The sequence below is a fragment of the Oryctolagus cuniculus genome, chromosome 7, assembly GCF_964237555.1.
Source record: "Oryctolagus cuniculus chromosome 7, mOryCun1.1, whole genome shotgun sequence".
In the NCBI taxonomy this organism is placed as follows: domain Eukaryota; kingdom Metazoa; phylum Chordata; class Mammalia; order Lagomorpha; family Leporidae; genus Oryctolagus; species Oryctolagus cuniculus.
In genome coordinates this window covers 38,069,380-38,093,362 of record NC_091438.1, presented here as the reverse complement: position 1 = coordinate 38,093,362, position 23,983 = coordinate 38,069,380, and the positions used below count along the sequence as shown (strand labels likewise).

The window sequence follows — 23,983 nt, the reverse complement described above, 5'->3', positions numbered from 1 at the left end:
ATCTGCACAAGATGCCCCCTCTGCCTCCCTTTATCTACTTGGCTTCCTCTTTTCCTCCATGGCCAGAGCTAGGAAGCTGCTAGAAAGAAGATAGATAGGAAGGGATAAGGGTCCCTTTGAGAGGACAGCTGTGCAGTTCCCTCTGCCTTCTCTGAATGGCCACCCAGAGCCGTTGAGAAAGACTCCAGCCCCCAGGATGCCATACTTGATTTCTTCTGATTTGCAGGTCCTTGACATCTTCATAAATTGTCAGGAACTCCTTGGGGCTGGTCTCTGCTGGAGGAAGGAAGCAAAGAACACAGCTGCGGAAACCTCCATGGGGCCTGGGTTGTTCCTCTACTGCAGATGGCTAAAACTTTAAGAAAAGTATAGAAAAGAGGCAGGCTGGTGTTCTCCCCAAGGCATCCAGAGTGCACAGTGAAGCAACCAATCTTGATATACCTCTTCCATCAAGCACGGCAGTTACCCCCAAAACCAGCCACCTGCAGATAAAGCTGGACGTTGGGGGTCAGGCTAAATATCCAGCAGCCACCACAGAAGGCATGAACTGGAAGAAAGCACCCAGTAGCAGTGCTTGTCCTCCCCCAACCAAGCACACAGATACACCAACACTCCCGGAGGAAAAGGACATGCTGTGCTCCCAGGCACGTGTCACTGGACACAGGATCAAGCTACTGGGCCAATGCCTCCCAAGGACCTTCCACTTACACGACTGCCTCCTCTTCCTCCTCCACACGCAGAAGAAGGTGAGGGTGCCAAGGAACAGCATGGTCAGAATCACGATGGCCACCAAAAAGGGAAGAAATTTGGATCCTATGAGACACAAAAGGACTGTGCCCTCAGTACTCCCTTCTCTTCCCCCAAACCTGTCTGCTGCAGGGGCTGTCTCAAATCCCAATCCCCTCTCATGCCCTACAAATTCAACACTGAAGTTGTCTCTTGACTTAGTTGAGTGGCTTTGCAGTGGTGCCAAGGGCATGGGTATTTCTTTTGGACAGACCTGGTTCAAATTCCAATTCTGTAAGCTCTGTGCTACTTGCTTAACCCCTTTGAGCCTCAATTTCCCTTTCTGTAGAAAGGAGATTATTGATCAACCTATGGGGATAATTATAAGATCAAATAACAAAATGCTTGAAAAAGTTCATGGAAAATGGAAGGTTTTTCTGTGCAAAAAGTTTTTGAAATCCATATGTAGTTCTACCATAATAAACATTGTTCATGGACTTCTTGAAGATCCCTTGTATGCATTGCTTTTAAAAATTTTTCACAAAACAAATTAGCTTTTAATTCCATTTTCCATGAAGGTCTTGAGGTACTTACATACATCCAAAGCATCTGGCAGAGCAAATGTGATATGTATCCATTCATTTGTTTTTAATTGCAAAAATACTCATGGCATGTCTACTATGTGTGGACAAGTTTCCCATTCACCTTTCTGCTATACCTGCTTTCACTGCTGTCTCTCATTTGAATTTCTACATTTAACATTGCATTGCATGTGTGGGCTGATATGTAATCCAACCAACAAGAGAAGAAGGGGAAGGAATTAAATGCTCCAGGTGCTGGCTATCTAGGTTCTTACTTTTTTTAAGATTTATTTATTTTTATTTGAAAGTCAGAGTTACACAGAGAGAGGAGAGGGAGAGAGAGAGGAGGGGGGGTCTTCCATCTGCTGGTTCACTCCCCAATTGGCTGCAATGGCCGGAACTGTGCGAATCTGAAGCCAAGAGCCAGGAGCTTCTTCCGTGTCTCCCACGTGGGTGCAGGGGCCCAAGGGCTTGGGCCATCGTCTACTGCTTTCCCAGGCCATAGCAGAGAGCTGGATCAGAAGCAAAGCAGCCAGGGCTGACGCCGGGGCTCACTTGACTAATCCTTCGCCTGTGGTGCCAGTACCCCAGGTTCTAGTCCCGGTTGGGGCGCCGGATTCTGTCCTGGTTGCTCCTCTTCCAGTCCAGCTCTCTGCTGTGGCCCAGGAGTGCAATGGAGGATGGCCCCAGTGCTGGGGCCCTGCACCCGCATGGGAGACCAGGAGGAAGCACCTGGCTCCTGGCTTCAGATCGGCGCAGTGCGCCGGTCTTAGCAGCCATTTAGAAGGTGAACCAATGGAAGGAAGACCTGTCTCTCTGTCTCTCACTGTCTAACTCTGCCTGTCAAAAAAAAAAAAAAAAAAAAAAAGGAAGTAGAGCAGCCGGGACTCGAACCGGCACCCATATGGGATGCTGGCACTACAGACAGTGGCTTTACCCACTACGCCACAGTGCCGGCCCCATGCCTAGGTTCTTTACAAACATTATCTCACTTAATCTTACCTGCAATCCTGTGAGGCATATGCTAATATCATCCCCCTTTACCCAAAAGAAAATTAGAGATTCAAAGAAGCTAATGAGTCTGCTTGAGATCACAGAGTTAGTGAATGTTGAGACATGACTGACATGACCCAAATGTCAGTGTCCTTGTCCCTGTCTTAGGTGTTTCAATCTTTCTATAGTACTTAGTTTTGTTGCCCCAACTGGGCTGTAATTTCCATAAAGACAGGGACAGTGTGGGTTTGTGTTCCTGTTAATGTCCATGATACTTGCATTAAGTCTTTGTTTATCTAATAAAAGGTGCTGCAAATTTAACTTAGGTAATCCCCCAAGTGAACATATTTGATAAACCCAGAATTCTAAGTATCCTGGGATCCTTCTTAAATTCCCTCTGACCCATGGTGTTGGAGTATAGTGTCTTCAGTTCTTGGAGAACTGTGTGGCTTGGGACACATTATCACTTGGCAAAGAGAACTTTATCTCCTTCAATCCCTCAGAGGAAGATCACAGCCAGGATCACAGCCGTTGCAGGACTGAGTCACCAAACTACTATGCATTTCCACATGGAGGATAAACTTGCCTCTCCAGAAGGGAGTAGGGGTAAAATTCACCCCAGACTAGGAGAGGCCTGGCTGTACAGTCACAGAGGCTGGGATGTCCAGGGGAAAGGCTATAAGGCATTGGGAGTAGAAGCCAGGGATCTCATACACCGGCTGCTCTTGCACAAGACCCAACACCTTCGGCCCCTATCATAGCCCACAGAGTGCCCCACGTACCCTGGTGGGCACTTGGACAGCCCTGGGTAATGTTCAGGGTGTGGCTTGCCCAACTGGCACGGTTGCTGATATTGCAGGTATATGTGTTCATGCCATCAGTATCACTCCGCTGTTCCACATAGGTGAGATTCCTCCCCACCTGGAGCAACTCGCTCCCTCTGTACCAAGTATAATTCACATGCTCGTCCATGATGACCAGGCAGGATAGAGTCATTTGGCATATTCCTTTTCCCAGGGCCTTCCACTCCTCCTGTATGTGGGGCTTCTTGACATGATCTGGAAGCAAAGATTCTGATCAGAAAGGTTCTGGATATACTAGTTTTACAGGAATCAGAGGGTCAGGATGATCAGTCCTGGAGACTCACCAAACACAGAAACGTTGAACTTGATTTCACAAACATGCCCAGTCTCATCAAAGGTGATGACCAGGACATAGAGACCACTGTCCTGTGGCTCTGATGCTGTGATGAGAAGATCCATGTTCTGAAATGTATAATTCAGTCTATTGTTGAAATGATCCAAAATGCAAGGTTTAGAATGAAGTCGTTTGTTCTTCCAATTCAGTATGACACAATAGTCTGGAGAGAAGGGCAACTTCACCTTCCACTGATAAGAGTATACATTTCTCTGTGTGTTGAGGAGTGGGGGAGATAACCTGAGAGGCATTCCTGAGAGGCCATTCATGTAGGCAGGAACATCTGGGCATTCTAGGGAAGAGAACTCAAGTTGAAGGTGGCAGAAAAAAACAGTGTAGGTAATTGAATGTGATCTCCCTGAAGACAAGAGGACGGGGATAATATAAGAAGATTGGAGCCTAAGAGAAACTTAAAAATGTACTTCTTTATCTGCCTCTCCTTCTCCCCACATTCTGTTCCTTTTTCTGAAGGAATCCACACATCAATAATAACAGCTTAAATCTCTTAAGTAATTACTATGTGACATAATTTTTCTTTTATTATTTTACTTATTTATTTGAAAGTCAAAGTTACAGAGAGGGAGATATCTCCCATCTACTGGTTCACTCCCCAGGTGGCCACAATGGCCAGAGCTGAGCCAGGCCAAAGCAAGGAGCCTGAAGGCTTCTTCTGGGTCTCCCATGTGTGTGGCAGTGTCTGAAACACGTGGGCCATCTTCCACCACCTTTCCCAGGCCATTAGCAGTGAGCTCGATCAGAAGTAGAGCAGCCGGGACATGAACCAGTGCCCATAAGTATGCTGGAGTTACAGGGAGCAGCTTTACCCACTATGCCACAACACCTGTCCAGGCATTTTTCAAACACTTAACATGTTTTTACCTATTTAACATCACAATGCCATAAGAGCTTCTTATCCTTATTTTTAGGTGAGTTATAAAGAACTTCAGTAAATGGCCCAAGTTACACAACAAGAATGATGAACTTGAAATCCAGTCAGCTTGCCAATTGAGAATAAATCCATAACCATGATATTATAAGCATTCTATCTGATGTGACTCCCTCCCAACCTCACTGAGACAACCAGCAGAGACCAGGGATGACTTCCAGAAATTCTGCATAACAAGATCTGGAGAGATTCTTCAATATAAGCTCATGGTCCCTCTTCTCTGCTCGATTCATAATCCTCTAATCCTCTCTTACAGAACTTAACACATCAGACTGTGAGAATTACACATGAACATTTGCTAATTTTTAGTGATCAGAAAGTCTCCATGAAGATTGCTCCCTAGAAAACAATCAGAAAGAGAAAAGTCAAACTACACTTTCCAGGCATATCCAAACAATTCTGTTTCTAGGGATTAAGATGAGAGCTAATGAACGTGGGATTATGACATGGTAGAGCAGGCCAGGACAGTCAGTGGGAAAAAGTAGAAGTTGTTATGGCTGTTTTTTGGCAGAAACATTATGGCACGGCCCAATAGAAAGGATATAGAAAGGTCGTCTGCATGTATTGGTGAAAGCAAAGGAGAATTTCTAGGAGAAAAATAGGATAGAGGATAGTTAGATGTCTGTTAAAATGGAGGACATTAGGAAGAAAGTGATGGAAAGGGAGGAATTTTTACACATCCACCTGTTTTATAAGTGCACTCATTGCCAACCACAGCTTCACTCTATTTCCTCAATCGACAGAATGAATAACTGAAGGACTTCTAATACTATTGGGTCAATGGAATACGTTTCTTTGATCCTGGTGTTCCTATGAGTAAAACAAATGGGGTTCTCATTTATATTCTCATAACTTGTTCTGGTTCTTCCCATTACCAAATCAGAAGCTTCTTAAAATAAGAATGTGCTATGTCTCTCCACCACAGTGCTACAACTATTTATGAGAACAGATCAATCTGCGAAGAATTGCACAAAGATCCAGAGAGTGAAAGTAAGTGAAAAAAAAATTATCAACTCTACAAAAAAGGACGTAACTTTCATCATTAGTTATTCAGTCTCTAGTGAGTCCCCACTGTAACTCAGATTCCAAAGAAACAGCACCTCTTCATGTATAAGATGTGGTTCCTGCCTCTAGAAAGTTTGTGATCTGCAAAAAGAATATAGTTTCACTGCATAATATGCACTTAATGGTTGAGAAAAATAATCATCTATGGAATTCTAAAAATGATAATGGAAAACCAGATTAAGACATACTAACCAACCCTCCCACTGAGAATAACTAGAAGAAAAATGAACAAAAATATAAAAGCATGTCATTAGTATTATAGGGCCAAGATCTGCAAAAAGGAAACTCAGAGACTAGACCAACTTTTTTGAAAGTTGTCATCTAGAGACATCTGATTTCATAAAAAGCAGCTGAAAGCTTGAGAAATTGAAGAGAACTTAACTATAAACTCAGGGAACTAAGACAATGAGGTGTTCAGAGCCCTTCTCTTAGGAAGTGGGTAACCTAAAATTCACCAGGTTTGGCATTGGTACAATAAAAAGGCTATATATTAAGAGTAACAATCAGGGGCTGGCACCATGGCACACTAGGTGAATCATCCGCCTGTGGCGTCGGCATCCCATATGAGCGCCGGTTCTAGTCCTGGCCGCTCCTCTTCCAGTCCAGCTCTCTGCTGTGACCTGGGATAGTGGTGGAGGATGGCCCAAGTGCTTAGGCCCCTGCACCCACGTGGGAGGCCTGGAGGAAGCTCCTGGCTCCTGGCTTCGGATCGGTGCAGTTCCAGCCATTGCGGTCATTTGGGGAGTGAACCAACGGAAGGAAGACCTTTTTCTCTGTCTCTCTCTCTCTCTGTATCAGTCTGTATCTCTACCTGTCAAATAAATAAATAAAATCTTTAAAAAAAAAGAGTAACAATCAACAAGAAATGAATGAAGCTCAATTTCTAATCATCACAATCCTGAACTTGACTAAAGTGACTTGGAATCTGTATAATTTGGCTGCCTTCTCAAGGCAAATATAAAGTATTCCTGGAGGAAAATGACGTTAGTTAGGGCATTAAATTACTTCTAGCATTTCTCACGCACAATTTCCAAAATGAAATTTAAAAATATTGAATAGATATAAGAAGAGGACACATGCACAACACTAAAAGTAAAAATAAACCATAGGAAGAGATCCAAGGAGCGTCTGTGTAGTGGAGTTTTCAGTCATAAACTTCTAAGTAATTATGATCAATAGGTTCAAGGAAATAAAAATGAAAGTCTAAGAATTCTGGCAGAGAACTAGTGTGATAGAATGCAAAAATGGCCATGTCCTTGCAATGTGACTTGGCCACTCCTCCCATCATCAAGAATTGGGGTCCACTCATCTCTCTTCTGATTGGACTGGCCTTCTTGAATAGAATGCAATAAAGATGATTTTGTGCCAATTGGTAAGCCTTGGTCTGAAGAGGCATTGCACATTTCTACTTGTTCTTTGGAACCTTGTCTAGCTGACACGCAAACAAGTCTAAAATGCTGCTGGAGAATGAGTGATCACATGTAGCAAAACAAACTAACCCAGCTGAGACCATCCTCACTGAAAACTACAGCTAAATCATATTTAGCTGTAATCACCTACTTTAAATCAACATTATACTGGAAGTCATAGCTGGTTCCACAAAGCACAGAAAATAAATGAAAACAATAATATTTGGAATTGAATATGCAAAATGATATAATTGTGTATATAGAAAACCCAGAGGAATACTTGAGCAACTATTTGAATGTGTAATTTGACAAGGCAGGTGAATATAAGGCCATATACAAAAATTATTTGTAGGGCAAGCATTTGGTGCTGCAATGAAGACAGCACTTGAGCTACCTATAACCCATATCAGAATGCCCTAGTTGGCATCCCAGCTCCTTTACTTCCACTCCAGCTTCCTGCTAATGCACACCCTGGGAGGCAACAGAGGATGGTTCAAGTCCCCACCAGCCACATGGGAGACCCAGACTGAATTCCCATTCCCTGGCTTCAGCTACCTCAGCCCCAGCTATTGCAGGTGTATACGGAATGAACCAGTAAGTGGAAAATCTCTCTCTGTCTGCCTCTCTCTCTCTCTCTCCCTCTGTGTCTCTATCTCTATCACTTCCTCTCTGTCTCTCTCTTTCTCTCAATCTTTGACACTGACTTTCAGATAAAATGAAAATAAATTAAAATCAGTAAATCAATAAATATCTAAAAAAGAAAAGCCACAAGCCTCAAGCTTTTAAAAATCATTTGCATTTTATGTATTAGTGCAAACATATAGAAATTAAAATTTTGAAAATAATGCTATTTACAACAGTACAAAATTTAAAATATCTAGAAATAAGTTCAATAAGAAATAGTTAATCCTGTACATCTAATGCAGTAAAAGACTTCTGAAAAAGTTTTTAAAGTTCTTTCTCTCTCTGTCTCTCTCTCTCTCTCTGTAACTCTGTCTTTCAAATAAAAATTTTTAAAAATTTAAAAGCTAAATAAATGGAAGTGCATATTCTTATTTTTATTGAATTACTTAATATTCTTAAAATTTCAACTGGTTCTAAATCAATCTATGGATTCAATAGAATTCTAGTTGGTTACTTTATAGAAACTGATTCTAAAATTTATATGAAATGTAAAGGACTTAAAATAGCCAATGAAATCAAGAACAGAGCTAGAAGACTTTCACTACCCAATATCAAGACTTATCATAAAACTTCAGAAATTAAGATCATACGGCATTATTGCAAGGATAGAAAAAAGTCAATAGAACATAGAAATAGAACCACACATAAATGATACTTTTTCTTTTTTAAAGATTTATTTATTCATTTGAAAGTAAAAATTATAGAAGAGAGAGAGAGGGGCCAGTGCCGTGGCCCATGAGGATAATTCTCGTTCCTCTCCTCCCCCCGCCCCCCCGGCGCCAGCATCCCATATGGGTGCCAGGTTCTATCCCTGGTTGCTCCTCTTCTGATCCAGCTCTCTGCTATGGCCTGGGATAACTGTAGAAGATGGCCCAAGTGCTTGGGCCCCTGCACCCGCATGGGAGACCAGAAGAAGCACCTGTCTCCTGGCTTCATATCGGTCCAGCTTCAGCCATTGCAGCCACTTGGAGAGTGAATCAATGGAAGGAAAACCTTTCTCTCTGTCTCTCTCTCTCTCTCACTGTCTGTAACTCTACCATTCAAATAAATAAATAAATCTTAAAGATAGAGAGAGAGAGAGAGAGAGAGAGAGAGAGAGAGAGAGATTTTCTGTCTGCTGACTCACTCCCCAGATGGCTGCAATGGCCAGTGCTGAGCCAGGCCAAAGCCAGGAGCCAGGAGCTTCATCAGAGTCTCCCACATGGGTGGCATCGGTCCGAACACTTTGGCCATATTCTGCTGCTTTCTCCAGGCAATTATCAGGGAGCTGTATCAGAAGTGGAGCATCCAGGACACAAACCAGTGCCCATATGATATGCTGGTATTGCAGGCAGTGACTTTACCCAATATGCCACAGTGCCAGCCCCCATATATGATCTTTTCCATAAATGGGGTTGGGACATGTGCATAGTCGCAGGAAAAAATAAACCTTAATATCTACCTCACAACCATATTAAAAATTAACTCAAAATAGGTCATAAATTAAATGTAAAAGCCAAAATATTTAACCTTCAAAAAAAAGCATAGAGATTATCTTCTACATCTTGAGATAGACAAATATTCCTTTAATATGATATGATTCCTTTCTTTTTTTTTAGTTTGTTGAGACTTATTTTGTGGGCTAATATATATTCTATCCTAGAGAATGTTTCATGAGCTCATGAAATGAATATGTATTCTGCTACTGTTGGATGGAATGTTTTGTTGGGTGGAATGCTTTGTCAATGTCTATTAGGTCCTTTTGGTCTATAGTATAGTTTAGTATGATTTTGTTGACTTTTTGTCTGGATGATCTGCCCATTGCTGAAAGCAGAGTGTTGACACCTCCTTTTATTATTATACTGTAGTTTAATTCTGCATAAGAAATAATAATATTTCTCCCAAAAAACTTCATAACTGCTGTGCTCTGCCTGTTTGTGTCCCGAGACACTCTGGCAAAAAAAAAAAAAAAAAAAGACCTAAATGAAAGGTCTCTGCGAGTGAGATCCCAGTGGAAAGAATAGGGCCATCAAATTAAAGAAGGAGGTACCTTTCTCTGAAGGGAAGAGAGAACTTCCACTTTGACTATGACCCTGTCGGAATAAGATCGAAGTCAGAGAACTCAAAAGGCTTCCATAGCCTTGGCAACTCAAGACTAGAGCCTAGGGAGATTACTGACGCCAGAAACAAGAGTGTCAAATTGTTAAGTCAACAACAGGAGTCACTGTGTACTTACTTCTCATGTGGGATCTGTCCTTAGTGTGTTGTCCAATGTGAAGTAATGCTATAACTAGTACTGAAACAGTGTTTTACACTTTGTGTTTCTGTGTGGGTGCAAACTGAAGAAATCTTTACTTAATATATACTGAATTGATCTTCTGTATATAAAGATAATTGAAAATGAATCTTGATGTGAATGGAATGGGAGAGGGAGCGGGAGATGGGAGGGGTGCGAGTGGGAGGGAAGTTATGGGGGGGGGAGTCATTGTAATCCATAAACTGTACTTTGGAAATTTATATTTACTAAATAAAAGTTAAAAAAAAACTTCCCAAGTGGCTATGCCTCTTTGCAGTCACACCAGTAATGAACAAAAAATTTTGTAGTTTCACATCACCATCAGAGTTTAGTGTTGTCAGTGATTTGGATTTTAGCCATTCCAACAGATGTGTAGTGATATCTCACTATTGTTTTGATAATTAAATGATACATGATGTGGAGCAACTTCTTATGTGCTCATTTGACATCTGTATATCTTCTTTGGTGAAATGTCTGTTCAAATTTTTTGTCCATTTTGGATTAGATTGTTTTTATTATTGAGTTTTAAGAGTGCTTTGAATATTTTGCATACCATTCTTTATCAGATAATGTGTTTTGCAAATTTGGTTTTGCTTGGCTTTTCATTCCCTTAACAATGTCTTCCACAAAACATAAATTTTGAAGTTTTAATTAAACAGCTTACATAAAAAAAGTCTTGAGTATATACAATTGGCTAATAAGCATGCAAAATAATTACTAAAATCATTAACAATGAGATTCCACCACATTCCCACCAAAATGGCTAACATTTAAAGGACTGGAAATTCCAGGTGTTGGTGGAAAGAGGCAGCAACTCTCACTGTTAGTGGGAGTGTCAGTTGGTATAAGCACTTTGGAAAACCGTTTGTCAATGTCTAATGAAATTAAACTTACACATACCTACAATCCAGGAGAATTTTTACATATTGAAGAAAATCTGGTGTGTATGTTCCCTAAAATACATAAAAGAATGCTCACAGTGGCTTTATTCATAATAATCCAAAATGAGAAACATATCTGTCATCATAAGATAAACAAGTTAATCATGCTATATTCCTATAAGAGAATATTACAAAGCAATGAAAATAATAACTACTTATAAGGCAATAATGTGGATAGGCTTCACCAACATAATGATTATTAGTAAGGAAGCCAGACAAAAAAAGTGTACACAGTGAATGATTCCATTTATATGAAGTTTAAAATCAGGAAGCACTAATCTGTAGTGAGAGAGGTTAGAATGTTCGCTGTTTTGGGGAGGGTTGGAAGAGGCACAAAGGAACCTGTTGAAAAGACTGAAATGGTTTACATCTTAATATGGTGGTGATTTTATGTATATACATATATAAAATGCCATTAAGCTGTTACTTGAATTTTGCAGATATTACTGTAAGTTATACCTTCATAAAGGGCATAAGAAATAAAAAGGAGTAATGGCTCCCTCCCACAGAGTTGTTGTGGCTATTAAACTAAGCAAGATGAACTTTGATAAGTGGAAAGTGTGATGTACCCACTGTGGAAACATTGCCACAGCAAGAGTGGAGACAGATTTCCTTACTCATGTCTTGACTAAACCCACCTCTTAGATAAATATCATCAGAAGTCTTCCTCATTCTCAGTTACTCAAATGACCTATAGAAATCAGCAGATCAGAAAACATACTTAGACAAGACAGTAGATTAGCTAAATTTACAGACTGATAACAAAAATGTCCTGAACCTAGGTGTAATCTATTATACTTTTTTTTTTTTTTTTGACAGGCAGAGTGGACAGTGAGAGAGAGAGACAGAGAGAAAGGTCTTCCTTTGCCGTTGGTTCTCCCTCCAATGGCCGCCGCGGCCGGCGCGCTGCGGCCGGCGCACTGGGCTGATCCGATGGCAGGAGCCAGGAGCCAGGTGTTTTTCCTGGTCTCCCATGGGGTGCAGGGCCCAAGCACCTGGGCCATCCTCCACTGCACTCCCTGGCCACAGCAGAGAGCTGGCCTGGAAGAGGGGCAACCGGGACAGAATCTGGCGCCCCGACCGGGACTAGAACCCGGTGTGCTGGTGCCGCTAGGCAGAGGATTAGCCTAGTGAGCCGTGGCGCTGGCCTAATCTATTATACTTCTATAGGGATGGAGAACCTTTTTTCTGCTAAAGGCCATTGGATATTTACGTATCATTCATGGGACATACAAAATTATCAACTTAAAAATTAGCTAGCTGTAGACTCATTGAATTTCAAGTCTCTCCTGCAGTTGCTTTGGCAAGGCCAGACAATGTAATTTTGTGGACCTTGTATGGTATACAGGCCAAAAATTCCCAACCTCTGCTCTATAAGAATAACTGACAGTCTTAAAGGAAATGGGAAAACCACTGACTCTTGCATTCGACAAACAGTTAGTGAACACCCTGTATGTATTGGCATTGCTCTAGGGCAGGACTTCTTAACCGTGGTGCCCTGTGTTTGAGGCCTTACAATGCCTTGTCATGCCTGTTCAGGTGAGGAGTTATCTTGAGGTTTTCCAGGTGGTTTAGCAACACCACTAGCCTCTATCTACTAGATACCAGTAGCACCCCTGCCCCAAGACATGAGATACAAAAATGCAAAGCTGTCCCCAGCTGAGAACCACTGCTTTAGGCATTGGGATCTGAGGGTAAGCAAGAGAGAGAAGGTGCTTGCCGTCATGAAGCTTAGAGTCAGAGAGACATAAATGTCATGAAAAGAATTTCAAAAGGTGACATGACAGAGTGACTGGTGGAGCATGGAGATTACTTTAGATTTGTGGCCAAGAAAGACTTCCCTGAGCAGCTGACATCTGAGCTTCTTGCAGGAACCCTGGAACTCTGTCAAGCAAAACCTGATCCGTGGCTTTGTGGGAAATTGGTATAAGCTAAGGGGCGCCTGCCTTCCAGGCCAGTGTGGTAATTCCTTGCAATGTGAAGGGTCATGTAGTCAGGTCATTTGGGGGGCGAGGTGCCCCAGGATAGATGGGAAGTGAAGCCATGGATCCCTGCTTTGTTAGTCAAGCGCCTTACTTCAATCAGGGGCTCCTCAGATGAAGCCAATCATGTTGGGATTCTAAGTCTTCTCCATAGATGAGCCCCTACAGAGCCAAGGGGAAGAACAGGTGAGTAGAACAACAGTTTCCAAGATTCTCTAGGGACAGGGAACCAAATAGAAAGTAAAAACTTTGTCCAGGATATTAGAAATCAAATAACTAAATAAGAGTAGAAAACCATCTGGTCATAGTGATTGGCAGAACCTGTGAAGTAATAGATTCATATCATGAAGACTGAACTTTTTAGGCTATGGAAAAGAAAATAGGACAATCCAATTATATTCAAGAGACTAATCTAAGCAAGTATGGTAGGGGAGAGTTTTTAATAGATTCATATGCAGAAAGACGAATATGCCCCTCACAGGTAACAAGTAAGCATCAAAGAGTGACAAGATGGAATACCCAAGACCAAATTCCTGGGGCAGGGCATGGTTTTAAATATAAAATGGAAACTAAATCACAACAAAAGAAGCAAAAAAGGAAATAACTGAGAGCTATGGACAGTCAGCATTGTTGATGCAAGCATGGATGTTTCTTACTGACTCAAAGACAAGAGCAGAGTTCAGCTACTACACACCAGTTAACTATATGTGCTCAGAGCTGACATTTCCAGTGATTGGTTGTTGCTCATGCAGTATCTATAGGTAGATAAAAGAGTGGAGCTATCAAGGGCACTGGATCAAGGCATAAAAGAAAAGTTGCAATCCTTGTCTTAATGTGTGGACTATATAAAGGAAGAAAAATCTAGAACAGCCTACTAAAATGCGATGGAGATATGCCCAAGGCATGATGCACACACCAGGAAGGCGCTGCAATCCTCTGCTGGGGGCATTAGGAGTGGCTGCCCAGAGGAGGTGGCCAGGAGCTGCCACTGAAACAAAGAGTTGCTGTCTGCCTGGTGGATGGAGAAAGGAGTAGGGGAGGGGGTGTTATAGGAGGAGCAGCAGCAAGGGTGAGGCAATCCCACTCTGGCCCGCAGGTCTGGTCAGGACGGCAGCTGAGCTCTATCAAGTTTGGACAGTGAGGTGTCAGAATACGAGTATGCTTTTACATATTATTGAATGGTTTTACTTTATTTTTACCTTTTATAAGGTTGTGAGAGCATAAACATTAAAAGGTATAAAAAATGTAAATGTACAGCATAACGTGTAATCACAAACCCCTGTACGACCACCTTCAGCTAAGAATGTAGAGCCCAATGAAAGAGCATAGTTCTCTGCTGTCACAAAGTTGAACACGGGTTATCCAGGAAGACAGTTAATATTTACAACAAGTTCTATTTCTTAGATGTGCACTCAATTACATCAGTTTCTTTCTTTAAGAAAGAGATAATACTTTTACAATCCACTTTTTTTAAGATTTATTTATTTAAGAGGCAGAGTTACAGACAGACAGAGGGGTAGACAGACAGAAAGGTCTTCCATCCACTGCTTCACTGGTTCACTCCCCAAATGTCAGCAACAGCCAGAGTTGGGCTGATCCGAAGCCAGGAGCCAGGAGTTTCTTCCTGGTCTCCCACGTGGGTCCAGGCACTTGGGCCATCTTCCACTGCCTTCCCAGGCCATTAGCAGAGAACTGGATCAGAAGCGGAGCAGCCAGGACTCAAACCATCATCCACATGGGATGCCAGTACCACAGGCAGAGGCTTAACTCACTATGCCAGAATGAAGGCCCTGATAGTTAATTTATTGACTAGACTGTTACATACTGAAGAATCAATTTGTGATAAGTAGTCCTAATGTTATATCACCTTTGGGATCGTTTCTAAAACTATACCACTATATTTTATTTTAATGTAATGTTGTATTAGTTTATTCACTTAAGATGAGTTTGTCTACGAATACAAAGGAGCTTGGAAGAACATCAAGCATTTGGGTTTCCAAATGATAGGAAAATAAACAAAGAGTATAAAGCCAAGGGTTGGATGAGAGCACCCTTGCCCTGAGAACAGGCAAATGTGATCATTTATGAGATAGATGAAATGGGTTGACACTGGATAATTGATGGTGAAGTTGGAAGAATCCATAGCTAGTGTTTTCATTTTCTTAGAGAAGGAGGCCATTTGCTGAATGAGGCTGTGATTGTGGAGCACAGCCATGAAGAGATGGAGAAAGATCACCTTTTGGGAATGGGAGGAGCTGTGGGCCAGAAAGAAAGATTCTCAGAACCCTGAGGGCCTGGCTGAGGTTGGAGCCTGCGAACTGGAAGTTGCATTATTTCCTGCAGCCCTCAGCAGTCCAGTGTGGGAAGGAGGAGATGGTTGGTGTGAACTTCCACAGTTGGGCTACAATTGGGGAAGATGTGACATTGTGATGTAGATGCAGTAGAAAACCAAGTAGGCAAGGTATTTTGTACTGGTTTTATTGCGATTAATACAAAAAGAAATCAGTGGCTGTCCCAGGAGGATAGATGTGCCTACTGGAAAGACAAGAAATGCCAATATGGAAGGATAACTTCAACACAAGTTTGCATATCTTAGTGCAAGATGGAGAGGGCCTGACAGCTAGGGTCAACAGTTCAGTAGGAGAGACCACAGCAGATTCCGGTGGTCAGGGCAGGCCTCAGGGCTCCTGCCACTGCTGTGCTACTGCTGTGCAGTTTTGGGGGCCCTTTTCCGGTGGTTAAGAACGGTTGAAGTAAAAGAATAACTCTGCAGAGGAAGGGCAGGGGATGAATTTCACTGCAGCTTCAGGAAGAAGTGTGTAAGAAGTGCAGAGAACAGGCAGGGAGACTGCCTGAGGCCCTGTGAACTCCACCCATCCCTAAGCCCACACACAGGGTCTACAGCTGGCTCAGCTTCCTCCAACCTGTACCTATGGGTCAGAGTAAGATGTGAGGCCTGAGTGCCCAGGAGAGGGGCAGGGGAGCAGCACAAAGTAAATAAGACATCCACCTAACAGCAAAAGGATGTTGAGGTTTTGTCAGAGTTTGTGCTACTAAGCTGGGGGTGCAAGCAGCAGTGAGTATCCTGCTAGGGACTGAGTGAATAGAACCCAGTGAGATCCCCAAAGTGTCAGGGCAGGGCCAGGACAAAATCATAAAGATACAGTTTTTCAGAACACAGGCTCACTTCACTTCCTCTAAACTCCAGACTAACCATATTAACTTCTTCCTTCTGGCAATGCAACCCACATAACTGCTACCAAAATCTGCCTATCCCATACCCCCCTTCTTCTATCAGCTTCCTGATTCATCTCATGTATAATAGTCTCTTCAAGGTGACAGGTGCATTTTCCTTCCATGTTTAACATTCTTTTTTTATTGATTTTATTTATTTATTTGAGAGGTAGAGTTACAGACAGTGAGAGGGAGAGACAGAGAGCTCTTCCATCCACTGGTTCACTCCCCAGATGGCCGCAACGGCCAGAGCTGCACCGATCTGAAGCTAGGAGCCAAGAGCTTCTTCCAGGTCTCCCACGTGTGTGCAGGTACCCAAGGACTGGGGCCATCTTGTACTGCTTTCCCAGGCCATAGCAGAAAGCTGGATCAGAAAAGGCACAGTCAGGACTCAAACCGGCGCCCATATGGGATGCCAGCACTTCAGGCCAGGGTGTTAACCCACTGCGCCACAGTGCCAACCCCACATTTCACTTTCAAGCCCTGTGTTTTCCTGATTTTGTGTAGACCATTTCCCCTGCTTTTGTTGTCCTTCTGTTTTCTCCTTACCTGTTGAATTCTTATTTATCCTTCAAGGTCAGGTCCCCACAGTCCCTTCTAAGAAGAGATCATCTTCTCAGCTCTCTTTTTGTTCCTGTTTTTGTTTCTGAGAACCAGAGAGACAGAAAGTTCCCATCCCCTGGCTCAGTCTCCAAATGCTCACAATGATCAGGGATATAGGCCAAGATCTATTTAACATAGGAGCTGGAATCAATCCAGGTCTCCCATGTGATGGCAAAGATCCAAGTACTTGGGCCATCACTGCTGCCTCCCACGGTCAGCACTGGCAAGAAGCTAGAGTCAGGAGCCAGAGCCAGGTATCAAACACAGGTACTTTAATGTGGGTGTGGGCTCCTTACCCAATAGGCTAAATGCCTGCCCCTTAGTTCTCTTTCTACTGTATATGTGTCTTGCCTGTCACTGACACTTAGCATTTTATCTTTTCTTGTAGTTATTGTACACATATCTTTCCTCTGTCTGAAAGATTCTTAAGGGGGCCGGCGCTGTGGCATATTGGGCAAAGTGCCACTTGTAGTGCTGGCATCCCATATGGGTGCTTGTTCGAGTCCCAGCTGCTCCACTTCTGATCCAGTTCTCTGCTATGGCCTGGGAAAGCAGTAGACGATGGCCCAAGCCCTTGGGCACCTGCACCCACGTGGGAGACCCGGAAGAAACTCCTGGCTCCTGGCTTCAGATCAGCACAACTCTGGCCACTGTGGCCAAGTGGGGAGTGAACTAGCGGATGGAAGACCTCTCTCTCTCTCTCTCTCTCTCTCTTTCTCTCTTTCTCTCTCACTCTCTCTGCCTATTCTTCTCTCTCTGTATAACTCTGACTTTCAAATAAATAAATAAATCTTAAAAAATATTCTTAAGGATGGAATCAACATCTGTTTCATTTTTTGTTTCCCCCACAAAACCTTGCATAGTTGCTAGATCATAGTAAGAGCTTAATGAATTTTCTTAATTATTAATTCAAGAATGCATCTCATTTAATCCCCAAATGACTCTAATATAGAAATTTCATCCACCATACCAGAAGAATACCAGAGAAAGTTCCTAACTGTAGGCCCTCAGAACAAAAACTCAATTACCCTGAAATAACATAGAACTTTCACATACTGCTTATTTTAATCACTTGAAAAAACATTTTGACAGCATCTGCTAGAGGTATATGCTCATAACCCATGATTTTACCCCTTGATATATACCCAACAGTCATACATGGACAAAAGGGATCATAGTAGCATAATTACAATAGTACCAAAAGAGGGAAACAACCAAAGGCTCACCAGTAATAGAATGAATAAATAAACTACACCATAGAGATACAATAAAATACTATACAACTACAAAAATGATCAGCTAAAAACAATTATGTAGAAAAACTTCATAAGATGTTGAGCAGAACTCAGACACAAGAGTATATACCATGAGATGCCATCTGTATACAGTTGGTATGATCATCATACTAGGGTATGATGTTAGAAGTCAGTGGCTGTATTTGTGGAGTGAAGAAGAGTAATGAATGGCAGCAAACATGGTAGACAAAAGGGAGTGCTCACTGATTACTCATCAATATGTAAGTATACGACTGTGTGCACTTTTCTGTACATTTGTTGCACTTCAGTTGAAAAGATCTGTTCGGAAAGACAAGGATCTGGCTGTCCCTGAAGTGATTTTTACAGAGATGGATTTCCTTCAGGATGGGCTGTAGCAGGGCTCTCTCAGTCCCAGTCTCCCTCCCGTGCCCAGCTGTTCTGCTAGTCACACTTTGATTAAGGGGAGGCACGATAAGGAGGAAATGAGTAAAAATGATTGCAGCCTTCATACAGCTTGCGGTTCGAGACCCCTCCCTAAGAAATGAAAGTTTCGACACAATCTATTGAAAAAGCTGGCAACACTTAGAGCTAAAATATTAAGGACAATGGCAGTCTTTTTTCCCAGCAAAACTCACCCCAGATCCTGAAGGCCCTGAGGAGCCACAGACTTCAGTGTGTTCTTTGGGGCTTCCTAAGATTGGGCAATCATCACCTGAATTTAAGTTCCAAAATGAATGCGAGAGTCCAGGCCCACTCTCTGGCCCCTGTTCCCCAATATATCCAACCCCAAAAACATCTGTCTGCCTCTGTTATGGCTAAAAATAATTTATTTTGAGCACCCGTGTGTTCAGCATGGTGCTGTGTCCTTCAGGTGATAGAGCGTAGGCTCCACAAAGAAGGAGGCTGTGGACATTCACCACTGAACCCCCAACACCTGGCCCAGGGCCTGGTGCAGCGTTGCTCAGATACACTCAGCAAAGGGATGGGAGTAGAGGAGCAGATGTTCAGCATTGACTGTATCCTTGTGCCAGGGAACATTCTGGATGCTGAGGGTGTGGCAGTGAACAAAATAGACAAGTCCTGGTCTCAAACATCACATATTCCAGTGGCTGAAAAAGACGCCAGGAGACAGAAAATAAAAAGTGAACTCTGTGGTACACTATATAAAGATGAGCGCCATAGAGAAAAGTTGAGTGGAGAGAGAGCCAAAGGGTAGCAGCCTCTTGTGTTGTTACTCCTGCCTGAAATGCATGTGACCTGAACCATATGAGGGAACAGCAAACCAAGAGTGAGGATCTTGCTGTGAAACTCTTCAGAACCACTCATGTCACAAAAGACAAAGGAAGGTAGAGGAGTGGTTACAGATGGACTATGGGGCCGGCGTGCGGCTCACTAGGCTAATCCTCTGCCTTGCGGCGCCGGCACACCGGGTTCTAGTCCCAGTCAGGGCACCGGATTCTGTCCCAGTTGCCCCTCTTCCAGGCCAGGATGGCCCAAGTATTTGGGCCCTGCACCCCATGGGAGACCAGGATAAGTACCTGGCTCCTGCCATCAGCAGTGCGGTGCGCCAGCCGCAGCACGCCGGCCGCGCCGGCCATTGGAGGGTGAACCAACGGCAAAAGGAAGACCTTTCTCTCTGTCTCTCTCTCTCTCTCACTGTCCACTCTGCCTGTCAAAAAAAAAAAAAAAAAAAAAAAAAACAGATGGACTATGACAGAGCGGGTATAGCAACCAAATGCCATACATGAGCCTGATTAGGACCTGGGTCAGGGGAAAAGATACCAGAACGTACATTACGGGGAAAGCTGGTCACCAGTGACTGCATGTTTGATAGTATCAGTGTTAGACTTATAACTTTGGCAATTGTACTGCAGTTATGAGAGAGAGTCCTGGCTTGTAGGACACACGGGCTAAGATATTTAGAAGTAAGGAAGCCATGGTACCTGCAACTTCTAAAATGGTTCAGCAAAAATTATTATTATTATACATTTATACACACATGTATGGGGAGAAAAATAAATGTATGTTTATATGAACGTTTATAGAGGGAAAAATTACTGCAAATGTGACAAACTGTCACTAACAGGTGGAGTGGGCATTTTGCACAATGGTTGTGATGCCACTTGGGATGCTCACATAGGAGGCTGTGGTTTCAAATCCTGCCTCTGTTTTCAGTCCAGCCTCCTGCTAATGTGCATTCCGGGAGGCAGCCGGTGATGGCCCAAGTATGCCACCTATCAGGGACATTTGAGTTCAGGCTCCTGGCTTCCACCTGGAACAGCCCAAGCTATCGTGGGCATTTGTTTAATGAACCAGTGAATAGAAAATATTCTCTCTCTCTCTCTCTCTCTCTCTCTCTCTCCCTCTCCCTTTCCCTTTCCCTCTCCCTCTCTTCTTCCATTACGTCTTCCCTTTTCAAATAAAATTAAAATTAAAAAAAAATTTTAATGCTTAAATGGGAGGAGCGCAGGGGTACCCACCCTGGTCAAAGTGCGGCTGCAAAAGCGCAGGGAGACAGCGGCTGCGGTGGGGCAGGGAAGCTGAGAGAGGCACGCGGGCAGCTCCAGGGCGCGGGCGGGCTGGTGAGAGCCGTGCAATGCTTGCACCGCACCCATGACCCAGTGCCCATGGCCAGCAAAGTGCCTCCCCAGAAGGAGCTCGGCGCGCAGCAGCACTCAGAGCTGCCAGAAGTGCTTTTCCACTTCCTCGCGAGCCTAAAGAGGCGGGAAAGTTTCCTGCTCTGCCCTCTAAACTTGCCACCTCCAATCAGATCAGCCTGGGCCCACTCCGAAGCTTCGAGAAAAGCCACCTCCTCTGTCCCCATGGTGGCTTGAAGAGTCTCACAGCAAAGCTGGTCTGGGCAGATTTGCACACCGGGGTCTTAGGCGAAAGCCGCTTTCTTTTCTGAAAAGTGGAAGCAGCGTAAGTCCGCCCTTGCTCCATGCGCCACAGGTCAAGACTCTCGCTATGACCAACTTACAGCTACGGAGTGGAAGTTTGGCGTGACATCTGGGAACAGCGAATTGGAGAAAGTGGGAAGTATTTTTTGACAAAGTTGGTGGTTAAGAAAGAAAATCATATTGAAAGTTTGTATGTAGGATTAAATTCTCCTCCTGCATGTTCTACAGCTTCCTGCATGAGATGGAGCAAGGCGAAGCCAGCGTGGAGCATTTCAGCTGATTTCTGTCCCTGTGCCCCCTCGTCGCTACCCTGGGTGACTGCTCTGAGAGGCAACCCTCCCCCCACCCCCGAAGGTCTGCTGGCTGCTTGGGAGTCCAGGTCCAAAAAGCTTGTGAAAACCAACAGGATGTAGTCCTGAAAGAGCCCTATAGATGACCTTATAAAGACGTTAAGAGAACAGCCACCTCCCATATCCCCAGGACACAGCCAGATGGTCTCAAGGCTGTCACATCCAGATTCAGGGGCGCAAATCAACTGCTACCTCACCTAGCAAAGTCCAGAGAAAAGGAATGGTCCCATGTCTCAAGATAACACAATGATCACCCCCCCAAAAAGCAAGTGCTCCTTTATGGCTAAGGAACAAGCAAGCTGTGTGAGTGCCATGTGTGCAGGTTTCATGGCCACTGTATGTCTAGTAGTGGTGCCTTGCCAGTCAGATTGTTTTTATAGTCTGAAAATTGTTTATTAATTTTAAGGATATATGTACCCACAGAAACACACCATGAAAATAGTCTGATCCTGCAGTCTCTGACATTTTCACCATCTCCTAAAGCCCTAGCAGGATGTAGATGGGAAGCTCCACCCATCAAGCTGCCATTTGTTGAATAGCAACCTTCCTACAAGCTTAATACCTACAGTGGCTTCTCTCATGTATTTGTCCAGTTGGTTTTTAATGCATCAGGTCAGTGAGCCACCTGTGTATAGATAAGTGACCCAGTCTCTGAAAAGAACTGAGACGAAACCCTGCCCCCACTTCCGGTGTTGTCCTATTGTGTTGTAATAAGACAGGACTTTCAAGACTATTTTAACTTGTGTCAGTTCAGGCCGGCCACGTTTATGAAAAAGGTTCTGAAGAAAAAGAGAATTTTAAATGGTAATTGTTGAATAAACATAAGCGAAGGAAACACAAGGTTCCTTTGCACTATTCTTTCAGCTTCTCAGGAACTTTGCAATCCAGTCCAACTATGAAGTTTACAAATGAAAGCAAGCAGAGCAACTCCAGGTGCTCACATTAGGCCAGCTCCACAGACACGGAATATGGAAGGAGGAGAGGAGAGCTGACGACATGTGCCCTGTTCCCTCACTCCAGGAATCACTTACGGTTGCACTGTGCTACAGATCTGCCACCACCATGCAGAGACGGTGTTGTACCCCTGGACATGGTGGGGAAGAAGGACATGCCATGCCCCTATCACACAGCCTCGTCCCTTCTGTCACTCTTGCCCCTGAACCCCCAAACTCATCAGTCCTCTCTCAACTGACTGAGGTGCTTTTTAAGCTCCTTAGACCAAATCCCAACCAGGGCTGTTGAGTCCCACTTGCCCACCCACGGAGCCCTGGGGCTCCAAGCATCCCTCCCTGCTCATGGTTCTTCACCATGCTATTCCCAAAGCTGTCTGTATTCCTCACAAATGCTGAATCCACACAAGCTTAGACTATGTCTTCCTGGAGGATGTGAGTCCTCAGGGGCTCATGATGAACCGGGACCTGGGGCTGGGACTTTAATGCACAAGTTTCTGGACAAACACCATCCTCCGTCTCACTTTCCCCCTCTGTACCCACCCAGCCCTGCCCTTGTACCTGAGCCGCTCACCTGAAACATAAGATCAAAACTTCAGAATACCTTGGACTCCAGAGTTGGAAAAATATGGGAGCATCCTTGGACTGGATCCCCTGAGGATGCCCTGGAAGACTGCATGCCCTATTGACAGCCTTAGTTTTGCTGTGTAGCTTTCTAATACTGTGCTCTCCTACTTCCACTCCAAGCCAACATTTCCCTAATAATTCTCGGGCTCCTACAACCCCTGGGTTACAGGAAGAGCTGAGGAGCCAAAGCACTGGGCATTTGGGTATAACCCCTATCCTGGCCAGTGGCTTTGCCCCAGCACCCCTGCCCTCTTCCCACTCAGCCTTCCTGCCCAGTGGTCTACCTGCCTGTCTCTGGGCTCCAGAACCTTCCAGCTTCCTTGGGGCTGCTTTGCCACTCTCATCCCACAATTAGAGGGTGAGATTTCCTTTGTTGTTCTTACAGCAACTGGGAGGAGGTCTCCTCCCCACTTCTCAGAAGGGGAGATTGAAGACAGTGAAAAGCGATTGCTTCAGCCAAGACTGCCTGGATTGCTAATGGCAAGGGCACAGGCCATTCTCAGTTCCCCGATCCACTGTCAGAACCCACAGGAGCTGACAGCATCCCAGCTCCAGGTGACCCTACAGGTGGTCTGATGGGAGGCTCTGGGTTCTGATCTCACTGAGCTGTGGAACCCGTGGTCCATGCCAGCCCCCTCCCCCACACCAGGCTGGGGCTCTTACCTTGGCCCTGGTGCTGTTTGAAGAGCAGGAGGAAGGTCAGGGTGAGGGTGAGGACAGAGGGGTCGGGTGGCCCCAACATTCTCAAAGGATAGAGGAGTCAGGTAGCTCCTCTCCCCTGCCAGACACCCTGCTGTACACAGGCTCAACAGTCACCAGGCAGTAGCAAGGCTGTGGTAGCAAAGCGTGTCACTGCCTGTCCAGCCACAGTTTCCTCAATTTGAAGCTGCTAACATTTGCTGCAAGCTGGCAAGGTCTCTGAGAAAGCCCCAGTCCCTGGACCTGGTCTGACAGTTCCCATAGCTGATGCAAAGTTTGCATCAAGTGGGCGGGTCCTTGGGGCTCACTCTGACCCACAAAACCAGCTTCAGAATCTGATCCCTCCTGCGCTGGAGCCTAGCTGCTTCCTTCAAAGGGCAGATGCCTAAGACATTTTCCAATTCTCTCCATCCTACTAGCAATATAGAGAGACAACATGAGGAGCACACAGCCATTTTCCCACACTGGGGAGAAGGGTTGGGAGGGTTTGACTGAGAGCCAGAACCCTGTGTAGGACATAGGAAGAGAACAAAGAACTAGGAATATTTTTTTAAGATTTATTTAT

At 44.2% G+C, this 23,983-nt stretch overlaps 1 protein-coding gene and 1 pseudogene across 3 annotated transcripts in view; one reads left to right on the top strand and one right to left on the bottom strand.

The window, feature by feature from the left end:
* The window catches only part of CD244 (CD244 molecule), a 30,613-nt gene extending 6,945 nt beyond the window's left edge, over window positions 1-23,668 (bottom strand). For 2 of the 3 annotated variants that reach the window (XM_017345752.3, XM_017345753.3), the window contains exons 1-5: window positions 23,383-23,668; window positions 3,448-3,789; window positions 3,083-3,358; window positions 709-813; window positions 206-276 (exon numbers count right to left, since the gene is read on the bottom strand). In XM_017345752.3, coding sequence (XP_017201241.3) covers window positions 206-276; window positions 709-813; window positions 3,083-3,358; window positions 3,448-3,789; window positions 23,383-23,461 — 873 coding nt within the window. In that variant the 5' untranslated portion in view covers window positions 23,462-23,668. Of the gene's footprint in view, window positions 1-205; window positions 277-708; window positions 814-3,082; window positions 3,359-3,447; window positions 3,790-10,776; window positions 10,830-23,382 lie in introns of all 3 variants that reach the window. The other variant, XM_070077477.1, reaches the window with a different exon arrangement.
* Window positions 20,340-21,072, top strand: LOC127493508 (COMM domain-containing protein 7 pseudogene; annotated as a pseudogene).
* Window positions 23,669-23,983: the final 315 nt, after the last annotated feature.